The 23,562-nt window shown below is 46.2% G+C and overlaps 1 protein-coding gene across 3 annotated transcripts in view; it reads left to right on the forward strand.

The window, feature by feature from the left end:
• PHF20L1 (PHD finger protein 20 like 1) overlaps nucleotides 1-23,562 on the forward strand; it is a 225,665-nt gene that overhangs the window by 56,065 nt on the left and 146,038 nt on the right. For all 3 annotated transcript variants that reach the window (XR_013277714.1, XM_077493366.1, XM_077493365.1), the window contains exons 3-5: nucleotides 3,251-3,422; nucleotides 3,553-3,637; nucleotides 12,393-12,481. Coding sequence is in view for 2 of the 3 variants with exons in the window: in XM_077493366.1 (XP_077349492.1) it covers nucleotides 3,251-3,422; nucleotides 3,553-3,637; nucleotides 12,393-12,481 (346 nt within the window). In the remaining variant the exon portion in view is untranslated. The remainder of the gene's footprint in view (nucleotides 1-3,250; nucleotides 3,423-3,552; nucleotides 3,638-12,392; nucleotides 12,482-23,562) is intronic.

A 23,562-nucleotide genomic window follows, 5' to 3' on the forward strand; every position in this document is an offset into this window, starting at 1 on the left:
TTATTCTTGCCTGTCTTCTGCCATTGAGGGAGAAATGGTAGGCCAGGGGTTGTAGGGGGGAAAAGGGCCAATCGGGCAGGAAAACCTGAGAGAGTTCCAATGTGCTCCGGAAATTTGGTAAATCTCTCAAGGTGCAGAGCGGGGCCGTCTTTCCTTCGTGAGGGACACGGAGCATGAATGGGAACCACCATTAGTATTTAATGTGCTTCTCCTTTAGGAATGACGTCACCAGTTTCAGTCAGCGTCTCATGGCCAGTGTTGTGTGTGATAGGTCTGGCAGGAGCTTAACAGGGGTGTCATTGAGTAAGATGGAGTCTTGTGTGCTGGCAGCTCGCATGATTTCATCTTTGATCTTTATAGAGGTGCACCCTGCGGAGCGTGTCACGGGGGAAAGAGGGATAATGATTTCCCAGGCCTGAGGTCCTGTACACTGTCAAGTTCAATAGGTGTCTCTTTAGGCCGTTGGAGCAGCTGGTTAAAGATGGCTGTTGCATCACCTGCCAGGTCTGTGTTCCACTGTTTCAGGAATACCACAGATCCTAATGTTGTTCCTTCTGTTCCCGTTTTCCATATCATCCTGCTGATACATAAGCTGTTACAGAATGACTGTATGAGCGTTCAGCAGTCTCCTCATGGGACTGTAATGCGGTGCACAGACCATCAGTGGTATTTTTAATGTCCTCCATGCAGACCCCCAGATCTTTTTTTAATCTCAGTAATCTCCTGCCTGTAGGTCTTTTCTATGCGTTTAGCAGTAGCGCTCAAAGTCCACTTTAGTAGGCAGGGAGCACATGTAGGTGTGGAGGGACCTCATCTGGGACTCCATATCCCATCCGTCTGCTTAGCACAGTGAGGCTTGTAAGGGACTCTGAGAGTGGTGTGTGGGGCGATCTGAGTCCGCAGGGGAAGCAGAGCGGGCTCTGGGGCTCACTTGCCTGTTATCTGGTGCATGATCTAAGCAGACCAGGGAGGACAACGCCAGTGCCCTCTTGGATGTGGCCTTGGGTATGGATGCAGCCAAGGGCCGGGTCATAAAATGGCCCAAGTTGCCGCTGCGATGGCCGCCGCTGGGCTTGTTAAGGTCTTTGGGTTTGCTCTTAACCATCTGGGTGCCGTGGAGGAAGATATAGCTCCGATGGAGCCATCAGGACTGGGAGCTGCTGCAAGTCCCGTCCTGCAGCTCCATGCAACAAGCCACGGCTCCCAGCAAGTATTTTTTAAATATAGCTGTTGTTTCATTTTTCTATTAAGTTCTCCTTTGTGTCAATTGTTTGTTTATGGGATCATTCGCAGTATTTTATTTGCCATTTGAGGCAAGAATCCAATGGATTCCTGCAGCTAAATTCACAGGTAAATGCGGAAAAGCAATGTTGAAGCAAGCATCCGCCGGTGTGTGAATGTAATTGCACATGGAGCGATTTCCTGCAGTTGAGGACAGATCTCCCCACGATGCAGGCAGCTTCCATCCAGGACACAGCTGTGGTTGCTGTCAGGCTGCCATTGCTTTGCACAGGCTGAGCAGATGCAACTGCCACAAATGGATTAAAAAGGCTATAATCAGAAGATATTAAAGCTCATCAGATCACACAACAGTGTGAAGGAGGTAATGAGGATGCTGCAAAACACGTCCTGCCCTCTTTGACGGCACTTCCGGGTCCTGCATTCCATGCTGGTTCTCACAGCACTGCTGCTCTTGCTGTAACTACACCACATGGTTCTCCACTGCTGGCTTGACAGGGATCCCCTATACAGTGCTGTCGCCCATGTTGACACCCCTCTGTAACAAAGCCTAATGGACACAGATGTGATCTGATAAGCTTTTATATCTTCTGTTTCTAGTAAGTGATTCTAGCTGCAGGAATCTGCTGGATTCTTTCCTCCGTTGACAATAAAATACTGTTTGAATGAAGCCTTGATAGATTTTCCTGTAAGGCCGATCAGTCTAACATCAATAGTATGTAAACTATTGGAGGGGATGATAAGGGACTATATCCAAGAAAGTGTTGATGAAGACCATATCATTAGTAGTAATCGGCATGGATTTATGAAAGGTCGTTTTTGCCAAACCAATCTGCTAATATTCTACAGGGTAGTGAGCCTGTCATCCAGATAAAGGAAGGCCCATGGACATGGTATATCTGTATTTTGCAAAAACATTCAATACAGTTCTACATACATGTTTAAATTACAAATTGAGGTCTGTAGGCATGGACCACAAGGTTTGGACCTGGATAGAAAACTGGCCACAGGGGTACGTCCGAAGGGTGGTAATAAATAGCGTGTGGTAAATGAGGTACCCCAGGGCTCTGTCCTGGTACCAATTCTGTTTATATTACGGTAATCATAAATTATATAGAGGTCGGTATAAATGGCTCAATCTCAATGTTTGCTGATGATGCAAAGCTATGTAGGGCAATTACTTCACTGCAGGATATTGAAACTTTACAAGAAGACCTAAATAAAATAAAATGAGGACAACTACATGGCAAATTAGATTTGATTTTGAAAAATGTAAAGTAATGCACTTGGTGGCTAAGAATATGAAAGCAAGCTACTCTCTAGGGGGAGAACCTCTGGGGAAATCCAGGATGGAGAAAGATCTTGGGGTCCTAGTTAATCCTGGGCTCAGCGATGGCATGTAATGCCAAGCTGCAGCAAGAAGACTATTAGCATGCATTAAAAAGGGAATTTACTCCAGAGATTAAACTGTAATTCAGCCGCTTTACAAAACTCTGGTCACATCTGGAGTATTCCGTCCAGTTATGGTTACCAACCCACAACAAGGGCAACAAAGCTAATAAGGGGACTGGAGAACCTCTGTTATGAGGAAAGACTGCAAACATTAAACTTATTCTCCCTGGAGAAGAAACACTTGAGAGGAGATATGATGATGATTATACAAATACCTCAATGGTGATTTTAGCATAGGGAATAAACTGTTCCGTCTCGGGGAGTGTAAGGAGACACGGGGCCACTCAGTTAAATTGGAGGAGAGACGGTTCCCCTCCACAATCGGTGGTGTCAGCTGGAAGTATAGATAGTTTAAAGAGCACTTAGTTGTGCATCTTGGCCAAAACAGTATACAGGGATATGGGAATGTTTTTTTAATATGAACACACACCCACACAGGTTGGACTGGTGTCTTTATTCAACCTTACCAAATGTGTAAAACTGCTTGTTCAATGTACAAAGTCCTCTTTTGAGAGGTCCCCTATTCAATATTTCATCTTGATGTTATTAATTTCTCCAGGTACCCATCCAAGATAGAGAAGATGGACTATGAAGAGGGGAAAATGTTGGTGCATTTTGAGCGTTGGAGCAGCCGATATGATGAGTGGATCGATTGGGACAGTAGTCGGATCCGTCCTCTGGAAAGGCCTTCTTTGCGAAAGGAAGGACTAAGAGACGATGAGGAGAACTGCGTAAGTTTTTAGCTCTTTTATGGTGCAAACTGAAAGTGTAAACAAGATAAGGGCCTTTTTGTAGCTTATTGTAAAAAATGAAAAAAATAAAATAATTTCAGTCTAAAATATCATTATTGACATTTTGTAGGATTTCAATGAAGGAGAAGAGGTTTTAGCGCGCTGGACCGACTGTCGGTATTATCCTGCCAAGATCGAGGCCATAAATAAAGAAGGTTTGTACAGTGGTGTCAGACTTGTGGGTTGACCTTAGTTTTACATCAGTGGAAGCGTGTGCATGATCAGCAACATATCTAGGAAGGTAACGGTTACGCTTCTGTGTGCATTTGGAATTAAAATGGAACTATGGTAAAATTTATATCAGATAAATTTATATAGGCTGCCCATATCATTATGGCATCACATAGTATAATGGTATTTTGTTTTGTAAAGCTTCTCCTGTAGAATATTCTTTAGAGGATTTTCTCCCTGCTACCATGCAGGGGTTTGGACATTTTTAAAAAACCTACTTGTCCAAGGGACTAAATTGGGATCACAATCTACTTGTCCCTCAAGACAAGCTACTTGTCCTGATAAAAAAAAATTGAACCTAAACCATATATAAATAAGGTGAAGGGTTGATGTTTTTTTTTTATTAGGCAGAGGTGCTTTTAGGAATGTCTGAGGCTTTTAAAATTAGAAAGGGGCTTTATGTTCGACCTAAACTTTAATTTTTTTTAACATTGTGCTGTTTCCTACTCCTAATCCCCTCCCTGCCTGTCTCCAGCACCACACCCAGGGACTAGCAGGTGAGAAACCTTGCATCTGCTAAGCGAGTAAATGAGACTCCGGCACCAAGTGAAAAAACTTTATTCCTTTAGGTTGCCCTCGCACATGAAAACACACAGTACAAGCGCATCCACCCTAAACCAGAAGTGACATCATGATGCCCCTCCCGGCCTCCTAGATCATAAAAGTGAGGATAGACCTGTTTCCTCACCTGTTGCGCGAACCGCTGGATTTTTTTTCCCATGCTCACTGATGAGAGCGTTAACCCTGAGAGACACCAGTGAGTGGTGGGAGGGGGGACAACAACCCCTCCCGCTGCTTGTAAACGTGATCCAGTGGCTAATTAGCCTCTCAGATCGCTTTTAGTGAAAAGAGAATTGCTGGCTTAAAATAAATTGAACCCTGCTGCTTGCACGCAGCAGAGGTAAATGTAAAAAAACAGCAAACACCTGCCCAGTGCCTGGAACTGCATGTACAGGCAAAATGATTTGAGCATTCCTGTACTATGTGACAATAGCTGGGCTAGTCACAAAGCACCAGTACTGTCACAAGGCAGGAAGAGGAGTTGGGCACATTTTTTCTCCTGGCAACTGAATGGAACAGTATGAGAGTGAAGGACAGGTAAGTATGCACAGCTGGGTATGGGATAGTAGTTAGTGTTCATCCATTCAGAAAAATTAAAAGGTGAACTAATACTCTACATCCTGCTCACCCTCCCGGTCCCCTGTGTGCTTGCCCCCTGTGGGCACGTGTCTGCACTGACCAATCAGAAGCTCTCAGATGCGTCCTATAAGTCCTGCAGAATGAAGATGGAGGAGAGTGGGGGATAAGATCAGAATGTTGCATAAGATAATAGGTAGAGCTAGACTTTGAGACAACACAGCAGAGCATGATACACAATACACACATGAGAACAAACGACTGGTCTGAAAGAAAGCACCAGCAATATTTTCTTATGGATTTTGTACTTTAATGCCAATGCTGGTCCTTCGCGTGGAAGCTGGACTCTAAGCAAATCGCTAAATTCACAAATTCTGTACATATACTGTACAGGAACTGTTTTGTTTTTGCTTTATTTCTTTAGTTTATTTTGTCCTTCCAGTGTTGAGATTTGCATAGCTCTGCTACAAAGCACAGCCCTGTCTGACAGGACAGGAGTAAAAATACAAATCTGTTACGCTTGAGAAATAGTAATAAGCTAAGAAAAAAGCAGCTGACACTATATTAATGGTTGTAATGAGACAAAATATAAGAGGTGCAGCGCTAGAAAATATATATAAATACAAAGAAAGTTCACCAAAAAATGCAATTGGTTGAAGACGATTGAAGTCCTCTAGTTAATCAATCCGGATAAGGACAAATAGGAAAGCCACCATTGACACCCAAATACTACTGACTATTACCATCAGTGTGCAGGGTACACACATTAAATGTGTATATAGGTTATGAACCCAGAAATCCTCCTCCACAGATCGATTAACTCCACAGAAGGTCAAAACGTCTCATTCAATATGGAAATAAGGGGAAATAAAGGCCTCTAAAGCCTCCTCCATAGAATGGATTTCCACTTATTAAACTCAAATATCCACATCAATATAAGAAAGAAGACCGTTCATTGCGCAAACATCCAGGTATTTATTAAAGGATAAAACTAACACTCACATGATTGAGAAATCTGACAGGCAAGGGGAAACAACTTGTGTTTCCAACCAACAAAATGGCCGCCGGGTCCCAGTCAGCGTCCTACGTCACACGTCCTTAGCTCCACCCAACGTTTTGTCATAAACATGCATCATCAGGGGCCAGTACAGGAGACCTGATTTATTTATTTTTCTAATACAGTTAAAGCAGTATTAAACCCGAAGTCAAACATTTATTGCATTGCAGCTTACAAATTCTTAACTGTAATGTCTGCATTTGTGTTAGTTCTTAGGCTTCTTTCCTTTATTTTCACCTGGTGATCTGCCCAGTAAGTCTGTTTTTTTTTTTTTGTTTTTTTCAACAGAACAACTCTCCTGCAGATGTAACAGTTAGTGTTGAGACAAACCATTTGCCACTGACAGGGATGCTTACAAAGATTGGCTTTTGTTTATTCATGTAAAACCTTTATCCCAAAGGAAAAAAACTGTTGCTGTAACTGCAGTGTGAGCTGGAGTTTAGGTTCCATTGGTTGTCTTTAAATCTGCTAGTCCATCTATCCCCCCTGACCCCCCCATCTGACAATACTGCTGTCCAAAGATGCCCCCTTTACTCCTTCATCCAGAGTGGGGGAACTTTAATACAGGGTGTGTGTTACTGGCCAAATCATTAGGTGAAAACAGAGGGGAATAAAGCCTAAAAAACAGAAAATGAATGCAGCCACCACATCTAATGATTGATGATCTGCAGCAATATATTACATTTTGGGTTTAGTACTGCTTTAAAGTGGTTGTAAATCCATAAAAAAAACACTCAGTAAGACAGAGGCATAATGAGCATATGCATCACAATACTAGCTCATTATTAAATACTTACCGTAGATCGAAGCTGTTGCAGCGGTTCCGTACACTGCTGTGACCAGCAACATTTCTCCTGGAGTTATTTCTGGGTTTGCGGGCTCCGGTGCTGTGACTGGTCGGAGCCGCGATGACGCCACTGCTGTGCATGTGTGTGGGAGCTGCCGGTCACGGCACGGGGCTTTAGAAACGGCACAATCGAGCCGTCACTTCAGTGCACATGCGCCAATGACGTCAGCGCAAGCGTATATGGTAAATGATATTTACAGTGCCTACAGGCAAGGCTTATTATAGACTTACCTGTAGGTATAAGTGGTGTAACAAGGGTTTACAACCACTTTAATACCTGGTACACACGATGAGATTATCATAAGAGGTTACTAAAGTTATGAATATTCTTGTATGACAGAATTAAAACTCTGAAGTGATGTGTTGTAGTGTATTTGTATTGTATTTTTGGACAACAACTGTACTCATTAAACAAAAATCTTTGTCTGGTATCATATGAGAAACATTTTCCTGCTTGTCCTATCGGGTAACTTTGCATGAATTGTCGTGATTGGCTCTCAAAAGCTGTGTACTAACGCTCAGATTATCGTAAATCAATTTTAAAGCAGTTTTGCACGATTTTCTGAATGTTTGTACTGGGCTTAACTATTACAGGGATTCTGCCTGCACAGTGAGGAAAAAACAGAACACTTACCATTTAAAGTAGTAAACCCACTTTATAACTTTCTGGCAATCCTCTATGCTAGATATTGCAAAGTCTCCAGTGTCTGTGCTTCATTAAAAATATGCCCCTGAATACCTTATTTCCGAGCGGCACTCGGCGCTCACGTGACCGGCGCCTCTCCCGATCTGATAGCCGAGATTTCCCTGCTGACATCAGTTGGGAGGAGGAGAGGTAAGGATGAGAGGTGGCCAGTCATGGGAGTGCTGAGTGGCACTTGGAAATAAGGTTAACAGAGGCATTTTTTTAATAAAGCACAGACTGAAGACATTGCATTAACACAGGGGATTGCCAGAAAATAAGAAAGTTATGATAGCGGGGGGGAACGACAGAGGAGAGAGTGGACAAGTAAACTGACCACTGTGTCACGGCTCAGCAGCCATGATAAACAGTCTTCGGTTTACAGAAGGGAGATCCAGGTATTTCAGGTGATATAGGGGGCCAAATTACTTTAAAGGGACAGGATTATTTTTTTCTTTTAGGGTAACAAACATTTTAAAGCTGGCCTGGCTCTATTTGGAATTTCTACGACTGCCGATTTAGCCCCAAATATCTCCCAACCCAACTTTGACTATTTTCCTAGCCAAATCCTTTAACATGCCTAGGGAAAGTTTACACTCCAGGCATAGGGAGTGAGTTCACCTCATAGAACTGCGGAACTCCCCCCCACCCCCCCCCCCCAAATTAACCACTTGCTTACTGGGCACTTAAACCCCCCTCAGTCCCAGACCAATTTTCAGCTTTCAGTGCTGATGCACTTTGAATGACAATTGCGCGGTCATACAACACTGTACCCAAATTAAATTTTTATCATTTTTTTCCCACAAATAGAGCTTTCTTTTGGTGGTATTTAGTTACAGCTCGGAGTTTTATTTTTTGCTAAAACAAAAAAAATGCAAAAAAAAAAAAAAAATCATGTTTTAATAGTTTGTTATAAAATTTAGCAAACGGGTCATTTTTCTCCTTCATTTAAGTGCGCTGATTAGGCGGCACTGATGGGCTGCATTGTTGGGCACTGATGGGCTGCATTGGTGGGCACTGATGGGCTGCATTGGTGGGCACTGATGGGCTGCATTGGTGGGCACTGATGGGCTGCATTGGTGGGCACTGATGGGCTGCATTGGTGGGCACTGATGGGCTGCACTGGTGGGCACTGATGGGCTGCACTGGTGGGCACTGATGGGCTGCACTGGACCGCACTGATGGGCTGCACTGGACCGCACTGATGGGCTGCACTGGACCGCACTGATGGGCTGCACTGGACCGCACTGATGGGCTGCACTGGTGGGCACTGATGGGCTGCACTGGTGGGCGGCACTGATGGGCACAGATAAGGCGGCACCGATGGGCACAGATAAGGCGGCACTGATGGGCAAAGATGGGCACAGATAAGATGGCACGGATAAGTGGTACGGATGGGCACTGATAGGTACCACTGATAGATGGGACTGATGGGCGGCACTGCTGGGCACTGATGGGCGGCACTGATGGGCGGCACTGCTGGGCACTGATGGGCGGCACTGGGGTGCAGCACCTTTGAGGCAGATTGTGGGCACTGTGGGTGGCACTGTGGGTGGCACTGTGGGCACTGACGGGGGGCACTTTTATTCAGGATGGCACTTCAGCGGGCAGGTGGGCACTGGCAGGGGGCAGGTGGTGGCTTGTATTGCTGGCCGTGATCGGGACTGATGTCCCGATCACGGCCGCCGGTGATCGGCTTTTTTTTTTACCGGCTCCGTTCTATCACATAATCAGCTGTCATTGGCTGACAGCTGATCACGTGATAAGGGGTCGGGATCGACCCCTTCCACGGATCGGTGATCAGGCGAGTCTCATGGACTCACCGATCACAGAGCGCGCCGCGCGCGCCCCTCAGGGGGCGCGCAGGCCGCTCGTGCACGGGACGACGTCAATAGACGTAGTCCCGGAAAAGTAGATCCGCGCTAATGCCGTCATTTGGCAATAGCGCGGATCCCAAGTGGTTAAAGGGAGAAGAGGGTGTGGGTGGGGGGATTTAAAGCGTTAATGTACTTCTTGATCTAGGACGACAATGCTGCTCCTACATGGGTATGGTACAGTGAGCGAGGTTTATCACCTTTGGACATGCATCGTGTTACTGGCAGGATCGCCAGGTGAAAATAAAAGAAAACTGCTGTCACCACCACATTGATGGGCTGGCAGGCTGCAATATGCTAAATTTTTATTCTTGGATTTAGATCTATTTTAAAGGAAACCTTTGTGACGATGGAGGCTGCTATTTCAGACCTTTTGCATATGAAAGTGCGGCTTCCTTTGCTGTCATGTTGATCCAATGATTTGAGTACTTTCTAGCTCAATGTCCTGAAAGAGGTATGCCGAAAATAAGCTTTGACTTTGACGCTTGTGCTCGATTATGGTCTGTGTCGGAGTATTGAAGCCATAGACAATCAGTTAAGCTGACGTATAGAAGGAGATTACCGTTAACAGCCACTGCATTTCTCCCAACTTGTTTTCTATAATTGGAACTAAAAGCAAAAAATTGTAAGAAGTAGAGATTTTTTGGCAGAAGAGACATGCAAATACTCGTCTGCTGAAAATAGTCTTTCCCTTGCTTCTAGTACATTCCTGTCTCATATATAAAGGGATTAGAATGTGCTACCAGGGAGATGTAACTTCATTGTGCGTGCATGCACAGGTGTTACATCATCAGCCGCTGTCCAAGGGTGGAGCTGGATGATGCTGGACCTGAAAGAATACTGGCAGAACGTGTCAGCAGCCATTGACAGAGAGATGAGGGGCAGCACAGATGTCACTTGATAAATCAACTCAATAAATCAACTCAATAAAGGAGGTAAAATTTTAGGGTGAGTAAGCCTTAGGGCTCATCTACACTTGCTTCAACTTTAACACACATTAAAGCGCCTACTGCTTCAACATGCTTTTTGCTGTGTCATGCTTTAATGAAGCTTGGCAAATGCAATGTGTGTTTGTTCATTTTCAATGTGTTTTAAATTGGCTCAGTAGTACCCCTATTCAGTAGATCCCCCATCTCATTAGTACCCATATTAATCAGATCCCCAGCTCATTAGTAGCCCTATTCATCAGATCCCCAGTTCATTGGTATCCTCGTTCAGCAGATCCCCTGCTCATTATTACCCCCAGCTCTGTTAATGCCCCACTCATTGGTATCCCCAGCTCTGCTGATTCCCTGCTCAGTAGTAACCCCTGGCTCTGCTGATACCCCACTCAGTAGTAACCTCTAGCTCTGCTGATGCCCCACTCAGTAGTAACCCCCAGCTCTGCTGATGCCCCACTCAGTAGTAACCCCCAGCTCTGCTGATGCCCCACTCGGTAGTAACCCCCACCTCTACTGATGCCCCGCTCGGTAGTAACCCCCAGCTCTGCTGATGCCCCACTCGGTAGTAACCCCCAGCTCTGCTGATGCCCCACTCGGTAGTAACCCCCAGCTCTGCTGATGCCCCACTCAGTAGTAACCCCCAGCTCTGCTGATGCCCCACTCAGTAGTAACCCCCAGCTCTGCTGATGCCCCACTCAGTAGTAACCCCCAGCTCTGCTGATGCCCCACTCAGTAGTAACCCCCAGCTCTGCTGATGCCCCACTCAGTGGTAACCCCCAGCTCTGCTGATGCCCCACTCAGTAGTAACCCCCAGCTCTGCTGATGCCCCACTCAGTGGTAACCCCCAGCTCTGCTGATGCCCCACTCAGTAGTAACCCCCAGCTCTGCTGATGCCCCACTCAGTAGTAACCCCCAGCTCTGCTGATGCCCCACTCAGTAGTAACCCCCAGCTCTGCTGATGCCCCACTCTGTAGTAACCCCCAGCTCTGCTGATGCCCCACTCTGTAGTAACCCCCAGCTCTGCTGATGCCCCACTCGGTAGTAACCCCCAGCTCTGCTGATGCCCCACTCGGTAGTAACCCCCAGCTCTGCTGATGCCCCACTCAGTAGTAACCCCCAGCTCTGCTGATGCCCCACTCAGTAGTAACCCCCAGCTCTGCTGATGCCCCACTCAGTAGTAACCGCCAGCTCTGCTGATGCCCCACTCAGTAGTATCCCACAGCTTTTCTGCTCCTCTGGTTTGCTAAGCCACTTCTCTCTCCTGTCTCCGCTCACCTCCTGCTATATTGCTCCCACGCTGCTCACCACATGTGTGACATCTAGTTTATCCTTCTCCGGTCCCCTAGCTCTACTGATCCTCTGCCTCTCAGTCCTCTCTCTCTCTCTGGTCCTTGCTCACCTTCCGCTATAGCATTCCCATGTTGCACACTGTCTGCTAGCTGCTCCTGTCCGGACCTTGCTTTTTGCTCCTCCGGATATGAGGTCTGTACCAGACACTTCCAGAATATATGAATCAGACGTGACTGCTGATGACGTCTTTCCGGTTGACTTGTTGGTTTCCCAGTGCATCCTGGGATATCTCATATCTTCAATACCTCCAAAACAAAGCAAAGCTGAATAAAAACCTCTCAAAAGCTTCAGGTGCTGTTAGCGTGGATTGTCATAGACTTCTATGGAGACTTTTGAGATGCTTTGAAGCACCAAGAAAGTGACATGGGGTATAATTTTTGAAGCAAAGCAAACAACCTGTGAACAGGACTGTAAGGTAAACATTTTATTTAGTAACAGACGCTTTGGTATTCAGAGTGCTTTCAAAAAGAGTGTCCAAAGCCACATTTTGAAGCAAGTGTAAATGAACCCTTAATGTGGCAGTATGCTGAACATATAGGGTTACACTATGACACAAGCTGCCCCACCTTGCAAGTGGTAAAGTTCTGCTTTAAATGACAACCAGTATGTTTGTAGAAAACAAACAACAATAGTTCTATATCATTTTTTTAGGAAGAAACGCACACTATAATGCAATATTCTGGTACAATTTCTCATTTGAATTGTTCATGTAACAAAGCTCTAAAGTTGTATCAAATTTATACTACAGTCTATTGTATGGGTAATGTTCTGGTATTTCTATACTGTTTTAGGAACATATACTGTGCAATTTTATGATGGAGTTATACGGTGCTTGAAAAAGATGCACATTAAATCCATGCCGGAGGATGCAAGGGGCCAGGTAGGAATATACCTTCTCTGCTCTGTTAAATGAAAGAAGTCTTCTCACCATTCACACGATTTTGTTTGTTTTCCTAGGGACATAGTGCTACATGCATATTTTGATGGTGCAGTGTTTCCAGAGCTAGCGTGGTCGACCGTGTCCAAACCCCCACCCCCTTTTTTCCCCTAAATCATTGTCTGACCATGCTGCTGTAAAGGAGATAACTAATAAGCTTTGACAGTTGTGGTCTGTGGCATCAATGTCTTGCCCAAGACCAGCGATGTCACGATGCATGTGCCGTCACTTATTGAAAGACGTATCCTCAGAGCAGAGGGGAAGCGAGCATCTTCAAGTTAAAGACAGAGCTGTACATGCTTTTCTTGCAAACCTGATCCATTTGACAGCACGGGGTGTGGTGTACTGTGGCTGGGTCCCAGTAATTGCCTGCTTTGACCAGTGAGGCCCAGCATTAAGGATAAGCTCCGGCGTGTTTGCACACCCCACGTGCAGAGCCCCCCAGGAAGTCGGCACTGCGCTAAGCGCAGGCAGTGAGACATTGTCCCAATGCGCGGCTGCAGAGAACGGGAAATGTCTTGCTGCCTGTGAGTAGCGCAGCGCAGTGCCGACTTCCTGCCGGGCTCTGCACGTGGGGTGTGCGAACACGCCCGGAGCTCATCCTTACCCAGCATGTTCACACAAACAGGTGGAGGGAGCAACTGAACTCTGCTTGAGATCGATTTTTTTTTTTTTTCTATTTCAGAACGAGGTAAGGTTATGCTCCTAATGCGATAGCTTCTTTAATCATAGACGGGTGTTTTTTTTTTAACCATAAGGGCCGCAGTCTGATACTCCTGCCTAGGGCTGAACTAAAGGAGGAGACTGGCAGCCTACAAAAGCCATGCAGGAGAGATTTGTGCCACTGCTATATGTCCAGTGAAGTAAAACAGCTTGCTAGCTGTTTGTGGGGGCGTGGGCCCACTTCTGTGCATTGTTATAAATTAATTTGGAAATTCTCATGCCGCGTGCACGCGGTCGGATTTTCCGACGGGAAATGTTGGATGTGAGCTTGTTGGAAAGTCCGACTGTGTGTATGCTCCATTAAACATATGCTGTCGGACTTTCTGCCAACAAATGTTTCTTAGCAGAAAAAAGCAGGAGGAGCCGCACTGGCTATTGAACTTCCTTTTTCTCGGCTCGTCGTACATATTGTGCGTCGCCACGTCCCCAAATTTGTAATTGTTGGCCAACATTTGTGTGACTATCTGTATGCAAGACAAGTTTGAGCCAACAACCTTCGAGCAACAATCCACGGTTTTGTTGGCAGAAAGTCCGATCGTGTGTATGGGGCATAAGATGGTACCCATTTACTGCTATGATCATTAAAGCGGAGGTCCACCCTAAAATGGACCTTCCGCTCATCGGAATCCTCCCCCCCCCCCCTCCGGCGCCACAATTGGCACCTTTCAGGGGGGAGGGGGGTGCAGTTACCTGGATAATCCAGGTAACTGCACCCACTTCCGGGATAGCTCTCTGCGGAAAGGGGCGTAGATTACGCCCCTTTCCGCAAGTGCCCGCCCCCTTCCGCAAGTGCCCCGCTGCCTGCTGGGAAACACACAGATCCCAGAGGCAGCGGGGACCGTCCTTATTGCGCAGCGCTACCCGCGCATGCGCAGTAGGGAACCGGGAAATGAAGCCGAAAGGCTTCATTTCCTGATTCCCATACCCAAGATGGCGGCGGCAGCACCCGAGTGACGATCTAGAGATCGGCTTCGGGTGCCGACATCGCGGGCGCGCTGGACAGGTAAGTGTCACTATTTTAAAAGTCAGCAGCTGCAGTATTTGTAGCTGCTGGCTTTAAAAAAAAAAAAAACGCGGAGTCCCGGCGGACTCCCGCTTTAAGCTCTTTCTGCGACTAAACATTTATGAATGAGCACAGAGAAAATGCTGCTCTGCTTTAGCTACAGATTTGTCAGTACGAAGCATAAACCTAACCATAGCAAGGGTTGTCGGGTTAAAAACTGAGACAGTAGGACATGCAAAAGAAGAGGGTTTATACTCTTATATCGTTGTCTGATCCCCCGATAGTGATTCTGTTCTATAGAAATTGTAGCCATCTTAAAGTGTTACCAAACCCACAACAGTAAAATCAGTCTGTATATGCAGTAAAGCATGCTTTTTATACTCAAGGTGAAACCTAAGGGGTTAATCCTCCGCATTGTTTAAAAGCACTGTTTAAACCTGTCTTTCTGATCCTCCCCTTCTTCCACTGTCCCCAATCTATCTCCTAAAAGAACACAGCCTTGGGGGAACTCCGTACATGCTCAGCTTGGTGTGTATTGCTAGAGCGTTTTTTTTTTTTTTTTTTTCTTGGGAGGGTGCATGTGTTCAGCACAGAGCCAATCTGTACTGTCCAGACAGAGGGTCAGGGGACCCTCAGTATTGAATTCGCTGCAACTTTAAGTCGCGCATATATAATCATTATTATCATAGGAAAACATGGAGTATGACTTGTCATCCGACTTTGATGTCCAAAGTCAGATGACAAATCTTACAAGTATGAATGGACGCTAATGCAAGGAATGCATTAAAGTGGTTGTAAACCCTGTTCATGAAATATGACCTAAGCACATAGTCATGGCCGAAATTGTTGGCACCCCATAAATTTTTCCAGAAAATCAAGTATTTCTCACAGAAAAGTTTTGCAGTAACACATTTTGCTATACACATGTTTATTCCCTTTGTGTGTATTGGAACAAAACAAAAAAAGGGAGGAAGAAAAGCAAAATGTCACACACAATTCCAAAAATGGGCTGGTCAAAATTCTTGGCACCCTTTCAAAATTGTGGATAAATAAGATTGTTTCAAGCATGTGATGCTCCTTTAAACTCACCTGGGGCAAGTAACAGGTGTGGGCAATATAAAAATCACACCTGAAAGCAGATAAAAAAGGAGAGAAGTTCACTTAGTCTTTGCATTGTGTGTCTGTGTGTGCCACACTAAGCACGGACAACAGAAAGAGGAGAAGAGAACTGTCTGAGGACCCGAGAACCAAAATTGTGGAAAAATATCAACAATCTCAAGGTTACAAGTCCATCTCCAGAGATCTATATTTGCCTTTGTCTACAGTGCGCAACATTATCAAGAAGTTTGCAACCCATGGCAGTGTAGCTAATCTCTGGGCGTGAACGGAAGAGAAAAATTTATGAAAGGTTGCAATGCAGGATAGTCTGGATGGTGGATAAGCAGCCTCCTGCAGGCTCAGGGAGCATCAGTGTCAGCGCGAACTATCTGTCGACATATAAATTAAATTAACTCTATGGCAGGAGACCCAGGAGGACCCCACTGCTGACACAGAAATATAAAAAAGCAAGACTACAGTTTGCCAAAATGTACTTGAGTAAGCCAAAATCCTTCTGGGAAAACGTCTTGTGGACAGATGAGACCATTCTGTTTACCAAAAAGGGAATGAGGCCTACAAAGAAAAGAACACCGTACCTACAGTGAAATATGGTGGAGGTTCAATGATGTTTTGGGAGGGGGTTTGCTGCCTCTGGCACTGGGTGCCTTGAATGTGTGCTAAGGGTAATCTGAGGATTACCAAAGGATTTTGGGTCGCACTGTAGAGTCCAGTGTCAGAAAGCTGGGTTTGCGTCCGAGATCTTGGGTCTTCCAGCGGGACAATGACCCCAAACATATGTCAAAGCACCCAGAAATGGAATGGCAACAAAGCACTGGAGAGTTCTAAAGTGGGCAGCAATGAGTCCAGATCTAAATCCCATTGAACATCTGTGGAACGATCTTAAAATTGCTGTTGGGAAAAGGCGCCCTTCCAATAAGAGAGACCTGGAGCAGTTTGCAAAGGAAGAGTGGTCCAAAATTCCGGGTGAGAGGTGTAAGAAGCTTATTGATGGTTATAGGAAGCGACTCATTTCAGTTATTTTTTACAAAGGGTGTGCAACCAAATATTAAGTTAAGGGTGCCAAGAATTATGACCAGCCCATTTTTGGAGTTTTGTGTGACATTATGTCCAATTTTGCTTTTTTTCCTCCCTTTTTTTTGTTTTGTTCCAATACACACAAAGGGAATAAACATGTGTAAGCCCTTGTACACACGGTCGGACATTCCGACAACCAAATCCATCGGATTTTGTCCGAAACTGTTGCATAAACACGGTCGGAACAAAGTTGTCGGAAAATCCGATCGTTCAGAACGTGATGACATTATTTTGTTACGACGGGACTATGTTCAGGCTAGTAGCCAATAGCTTTGATGTAGGAATTTGATCTGAGCATGCCTGGCACTTTGTCCGATCGGAATTCTCTACACATGATCGGAGTATGTCCGATCGGAGCATTTTGTCGGAAAATTTTACCAACAAGTTGGAAAACTTGGTCCGTCGGATACTCCGATGGAAACAGTCCGATGGAGACCACACACAGTCGGAATATCCGACAAAATGGTCCGATGGGACACATTCCGTCGGAATCTCCGACCGTGTGTACAAGGGCTAAAGCAAAACGTGTTACTGCAATACTTTTCTGTGAGAAATACTTGATTTTCTGGAAAAATTTCTGCGGTGCCAACAATTTCTGCCATGACTGTATATCTGTAGTGTTTACTTATCTCTCTCCAAAGCTCTAAGTGCAGTTTCTCTCCAGTGCTCCGTTCCTCTATCAGCAGAGTCAAAAATTTGTGTCAGGGAGGGAGCTTAAAGGGAGATAAGCAGAAAGCTTGTCTATTCAGACTACAGCTCTCACACACTAAGTCCAGACTTCCCACCCACCCCTATATGGTGCTGAAACAGGAAAAAGGATTTTTAACAGGATTTTCATAGAATGAATAAAGGGGAAGACTGCAGATATTCAAGTAAAACTTATGTAGGGAGATTTGTGTCATCCCTGTGTATCATCGGAGGCTGTTCGCTTCAGTGGGTAAATGGAGGGTTTACGAACACTTTAAGGTAAAAAAAAATGTTTTTACAGAGCAAAGATTAGCAGCCATGATATATTAATGTAAATCCTCTTTTCTTACAAGTCCTTCAAATCTGAGATCTCTGAAAATAGATATGCATAATGGAAAATTGCTTTAACCTCCCTGGCGGTATGATTATGTCAGATTTTGGCGTTTTATATTGTAGGCCTGTAATTCTTAGCAATAACACACTTAAATCTGTCAAAACAAGAGTCTAGTAGACACCCCGGGTATGATAAAGTTTGAAACACAAAATCATAAATTATAATATAAATAATTATAAAAAAAAATAAAATAATAAAAATCATTTCCCCATGATTCACTATCGCTCAATTCTGCAAGTGTTCTAATTTACTATCACTGTTTTCTAGCTGGTCTAAAGCCATTTTTGACATAAAGGGACACTTTTTGGTTGCTATGGACAATCTCCAGTTTCCAGGCAGAAAGAACAGTATTTATAATATAAAACTGCATGCAGGGCACTGGGGACAAAAGGGATGTGAAATAATTTCATACAGTAATGTAATCTGTAAGATTGTACTGTATGTATTATAATTTTTCACTTTTTTTGAATTTGCCGCCGGGCTCCGCCCCGTGCGTCGCGGCACTCGCAGGGAATGGAGCCCGTCGCAGAGAGGCATCGGGCGGAGAACAGAGCACACAGACACAGTGGGGGGACATGGCAGTATCCTGGGGACAAGGTAAGTATACCGTACCAGGATCCTGCAATGCAATCCCAAGTGTGGCTCAGGGTTACCGTTAACGGTGCTGAGATTTAACCCCGAGCCACACTCTGGGAAAACCGCCAGGGAGGTTAAAGTACATCTGTCATTTACAGTATATATAAATTGATGCAACCCTGCAGTTGCTGTTTGGTCCATATATTAGTTTCCATGTTTCTACCCTCTCCTGGATCCACCCCTGAAACCTTTAAATGCAAAGCAATTGCAGACTTTGTACAGGCCTAGGTCCTGAAAACCCCTTCCCCAATCCCTTTCTCCGTGTGGCAGTGCTCAGGCTTTGCAACAGGCAACTTAGACATTAATTGATGTAGAAGGCTGCGGTAGCCGATTAGGCTATGCAGCATGTTTGTTAAGGAAGTTGTTGACTTTGAAAAGTTGATAACAAATGTGGTTTAAAGTGATACTAAATGCATACTGCTTAATTTTCAGTATCTCTTCTCTTCCTGTATATGGATGATGACACTGTAATTATTTTAATTTAAGTACCTTCTTTCCTAATCGATATACAGCTGTCATGACCCAGTTCTTTCCCAGCCTGTCTGCAGGGAAAAAGTGGTAGGAATGGCCTTTAGTCCTCTGCTGTTGGTCACACATTCAAAAAAAGAAATGGAGTAAAAGAGTAAAAAAGCAATACAGAGTAAAAATAAATAATATCAATAAACTGTTAAATTGTCATATGCATATATGTTTGAGTTCGAATCTCTTATTATTTTTTGCAGTTTTGTGAATTAATTTCTGCCAATCGCAGGCCTTGTCACACTCCTCCATGTTTATGTTGTGTGTGTGTGTTTAGAGTAACAGGGAGATGAAGCCTTCATCAATCAAGATGTGTTACCGTGCCCCATTGTGTTTAGCTGGTTAGTGGGCATGAAGGGTGGCGGGGGGGGGGGGGGGTAGTGGGCTGTCATTTACCACTGTATATACACCCACATGTGGGTCTTTATAGTCAAATGGGCTGCACAGCTGTAATCGAGGACAGAATGCTCAGCATAGGAAATCACTGAAAGCTGAGCATGTTCAGAGCCGGCGGCTCTGCAAAATCCCCAGCTGCTGTGGGGACATGGACAGAAGGGGGGAGATAGGGAGCAGCAGGATCAACCAAATATTTTGCAGAATATAGAAAATGAATCTAACCGTGGCTGAGTGAGTATGAACAGCATGTAATACACCATTTCCTGATCATTCTTTATGATGTGGGTTTAACCAGTTCATTTCCGGAAGATTTACTCCCCTTCCTGACCAGGCCATTTTTTTGCAATTCGACACTGCGTTACTTTAACTGACAATTGCAGGGTCATTCAACGCTGTCCTTTACTCTTTCGTTCATTGACGGACACAGCTCCTTTAATTCTTGACCTTAGGGTTATCAGACCACCTTCAGGAGAGTACTAGGGAAAACATGTAAAAACAGCAAAACTGCACAGCACCGCCCAGGGGCGGTCCCTCTGGCAATAACCCCTCGCCCTGCTTCCTGCAGTTCAGTTTTTTTTCTGCCTAGTGTAGAAGGACCTGGCTCCTTGAGGGGACCATTGGTCCTGGGAATTTTTTCATTTTTCCTGCAATTTTGATCCTGTGATCAAAATCAACAGCCGGGCTGGGTGACAGGCTGGATAATATAGATCCTTATAGTCTTCCCAGCCTGGACATTGAGTGTGAGCAGACCCTAGCTATGAGCTGTGTTGGCCACGACATGCCCTTTCTGCTCCAGGGGCGGCCGATGAGCTATATGCTCCAGGGCACACATATGACTGGGCTACTGCTGTCCATGTCACAGAGGGCCATGGCCAACAGCCACCTCGTACTGCTCGGGAGATGAGTCTGTGGTGGAATGCATCCAGCAATCCCGACAGGAGGGGTAAGTACGGCTACCCCTGCCTCGGCAGGGTGGATCAGCTGGGCATTCCCTGGGAGGTCGACTAAGGGGTCTCTCACTCTCCCTTTCCTCTCTCCCTATCCCTCATTACCTCTTCCCCATGCTGGGGCTGCTGTGTGACTGGGCATGAGGTGCAGTGTATGTACCTGGCCAGGGGTCCTCTGAGGAAGGGGGGCTGCTTTTTCCTTCACTGTGAGGTGCTTAGGCTATTTTCCATAAGGAGAGGCCGTCGTGTGGGCTACGGCCATTTTCCTGTAGCCTTGTGCAGTGTATTTGCTTTCAGCCATTTTCTAGAAGGTTTGGCAGCTATTTTCTTGGAAATTTCTTTGCTGGGACGGCCAGCGGCCACTTTCTTGTAGCCTCAGTGTGGTTTACCTCTAGTGCTGGTGTCTGTGTACCTCAGAACAGCGTGGTTTTTACTCTGGGCACTTCGTGACTGACACAGGGTAAGAGCGGAACGGCAGCAGCACAGCGCAACACTCAGTCAGGGTGGTGAGTCCTACGGAGGGGCCCCTCAGTCTGCGAGCAGATAGGAGGGTGGTATTTTGTGTACCTTGCCTTAAGTCCCTAAGTTGTGGCAGGCGAGTGAGGGTCCCCATAGCGTCAGAAGCTGGCGCTTCCTCCCCAGACATCCCTGCTATTGCAACCAGCTCACCTGCCCAAAATGCAGTGCCTGTGGATGCTTTGTCAGCGGTCCTGGAGACCTTTGTTGCCGGGGCGAAGCAGCATGCCCCCCCCCCCCCCGTCTTCTGGAGAGAGCTCTGATTCAGACTCTGGCCCCACAGTGACTGGCGGCCCCTGTTCTGAAGTGTCAGACGATGTGTACCAGGACCATTCGGACAGTGAGAATGACTTTGTCCAGGTTAGTGCAGGAAAAAGCGCTAGTAGGAGCACTTATAATTGCGGTGTGGGTTACCCTGAAGATACAGGATGCAGCAGGAACTTCTGCTGAGGTGGCGGTCCCTTTTGGGTCCCGCAAACCGGCCTGCACGCCTAAGGTGTTTAAGTATTTGATTTATTTTGATAAATTAATATACAAGGAATAGGGAAGCCCGCAACAGGCCTTTTCAGTCCCAAGAAGAATGGTGGTGCCTTACCCCTTGGAGGAGAGCCTCCTGAAAAAAATGGGCGTCTCCTCCGGTCGTTGACCCTCTGTTATGTTTACGGTGGTGGGGTCGGCGTTGTGACCTGTGCTGGCCATGGCCCTGGTGTCGCAGGTGCTTACTGAATAGGCAAAGTTGTTGCACTGTTAATTGGAGAAACAGTCTCCCCCGGTCTGCATAGAACTGGCAGATGAGTTGGTGCATGACCTTAAGTATGTCTGTGATGCGGCCCTGGGTAGTGTCTCCCTGCTCTCTAGAGCATCAGTATCAGCAGTGGTTCTACGGTGCCTGATTTGGCTGAAATGCTGGTCTGCGGACCAGGCATCTTTAAAAAAAAAAAAAAAGCACTGGCAGATTTGCCCTTCCAAGGTGAGAGGCTATTTGGAGTCTCGCTGGATGACATTATTAAAAATGTTAACGGTGGGAAGAGCACGTTGCTCCCACAGTCCAGGAAGGATAAGGAGCCACGCTGTAGGCAAGGGCCCTCCTTTTTCCGCTCAAACTGCTTTTTCGCCCACCCAGGTCGGCAGGTAAGCGTTCCCAGTCCGACAAGGCGCCTGCTGAAGGACAAAAGCGCCCCTGGTTTTGCAAGCCAAACAAGTTTGTGAGCGAAAATGTTATCGCATTAAGGTTTGCCCACGCACGACTCTCAGGTGGGGGGTCGCCTTTGGGAGTTTGCAGCCTGGTGGACCTCCCTACTGTCCGACCAATGGGTCTGCGCACTGGTTTTATTGGGATACAAGATTTTTTTTTTTTTCTTGCCCACCAAACAGATTCTTTCCCTCCAACCTACATCTGCTTCTGGCTCGTCGGGAAGCCCTGTCCGGGGCAGTACAGGACCTGCTGCTACACGGGGTGATAGTACCTGTACCGACGCTGGAAAGATTTCAGGGATTCTACTCCAAAAAGGAAGGGGTACGTCCAATCCTGGACTTAAAGGCTCTCAACAGCTTTGTGAAAGCGCAAAGGTTCAGGATGCAATCAGTTCGCTCCGTGGTCGCTGTGCTCCATCAGGGGGATTTCCTGGCGTCCTTGGATATCAAGGACGCATACTTACATGTACATTTTTGCTGTACAGTCGGCCCAGGGCCTCTGGTCGCGGGAAGAATCCCAACTGCCGATCAATGTGCTTGAGGTTCGGGTAGTTAGGCGGTGCCTCTCCACATGGTTAAGGAGGCTACAGGGGCGTCCAGTCAGGATCCAGTTGGACAACACCACGACGGTGGCATATGTCAACCATCAAGGAGGAACAAGGAGCTTGGCTGCAGCACGGGAGGTCGCTCACATTCTCCAGTGAGCAGAGTGGCATGTGCTGGCCCTGTTGCCCATATACATTCCGGGCATAGAAAACAGACCCCTGGGCGGACATGTTGGTGGCTCCATGGGGGCATTATCAGCTGATTTATGCCTTCCTGCCACTCAAATTTCTTCCACGTTTGCTGTGCAGAGTGGAGGCCGAGGGGATTCCGCTGATTCTAATTGTCCCAGATTGGCCTTGACGTCCTTGGTACGCCGACCTAGTATGACTGGTGGCGGATGTTCCTTGGTGGCTGCCGATGCGAGAAGACCTTCTATTGCAAGGTCTGATACTTCATCCTGCTTTACCGTCGCTGGTTTTAACGGCATGGCTGTTAAAAACCAGGTGCTAAGGGACCGAGGTCTGTCAGACTCGGTAATTTCCACTATGCTGAGGGCACGGAAGTCGTCTTCTTGAAAGATTTACCATCATACGTGGAAGGCTTACATCTCCATGTGAGGGGATGGGGTGGCATTCGCGCACATACTCCGTTTCCAGGATCCTGCTGTTTTTGCAGCGAGAAGTGGATCAGAAACTTGCCCTAAGCACCATCAAAGGGCAGATATCAGCTTTGGCTGTCTTTTTCCAACATCCCTTGGCGACTCATTCGTTGGTGAGTACGTTTTGTGCAAGGGATTTGACACGTAGTCCCTCCGGTTCGACCACCATTACCTCCGTAGGATCTGTATCTGGTGCTATCGGTGATTCAAAAACTGCCATTTGAAAACATTAGGGAGATTCCCTTGTTAACTCTTTCTCAGAAAGTAGTCTTTCTAGTGGCTATTACATCTGCCAGGAGGGTTTCTGAATTGGCGGCCCTGTCATGCAAGTCTCCCTACCCGGTCATCCACAAAGAAAAGGCGGTGCTACGTCAGCAGCCCTCTTTTTTTCTTCCAAAGGTCGTTTCGGCATTTCATCTAAATGAAGACATCGTGTTATCATCCCTATGTCCTAAGCTGTCACACCCGAATGAATTTGCCTTACATTCCCTGGACATAGTCTGGGCTCTACGGGTGTATCTGTCTGCTACGGCTCCTTTCTGGAAGTCAGACTCCGTCTCGGTCGCTTGTCCGAAAAAATGTCTGGCGGTCTCGTCGACCACCGTTTCTCCG

This window comes from Lithobates pipiens, unplaced genomic scaffold, assembly GCF_037356315.1.
Source record: "Lithobates pipiens isolate NorthernLeopardFrog02 unplaced genomic scaffold, aLitPip1_a1.2 Scaffold_19, whole genome shotgun sequence".
Taxonomy (NCBI): Eukaryota; Metazoa; Chordata; class Amphibia; order Anura; family Ranidae; genus Lithobates; species Lithobates pipiens.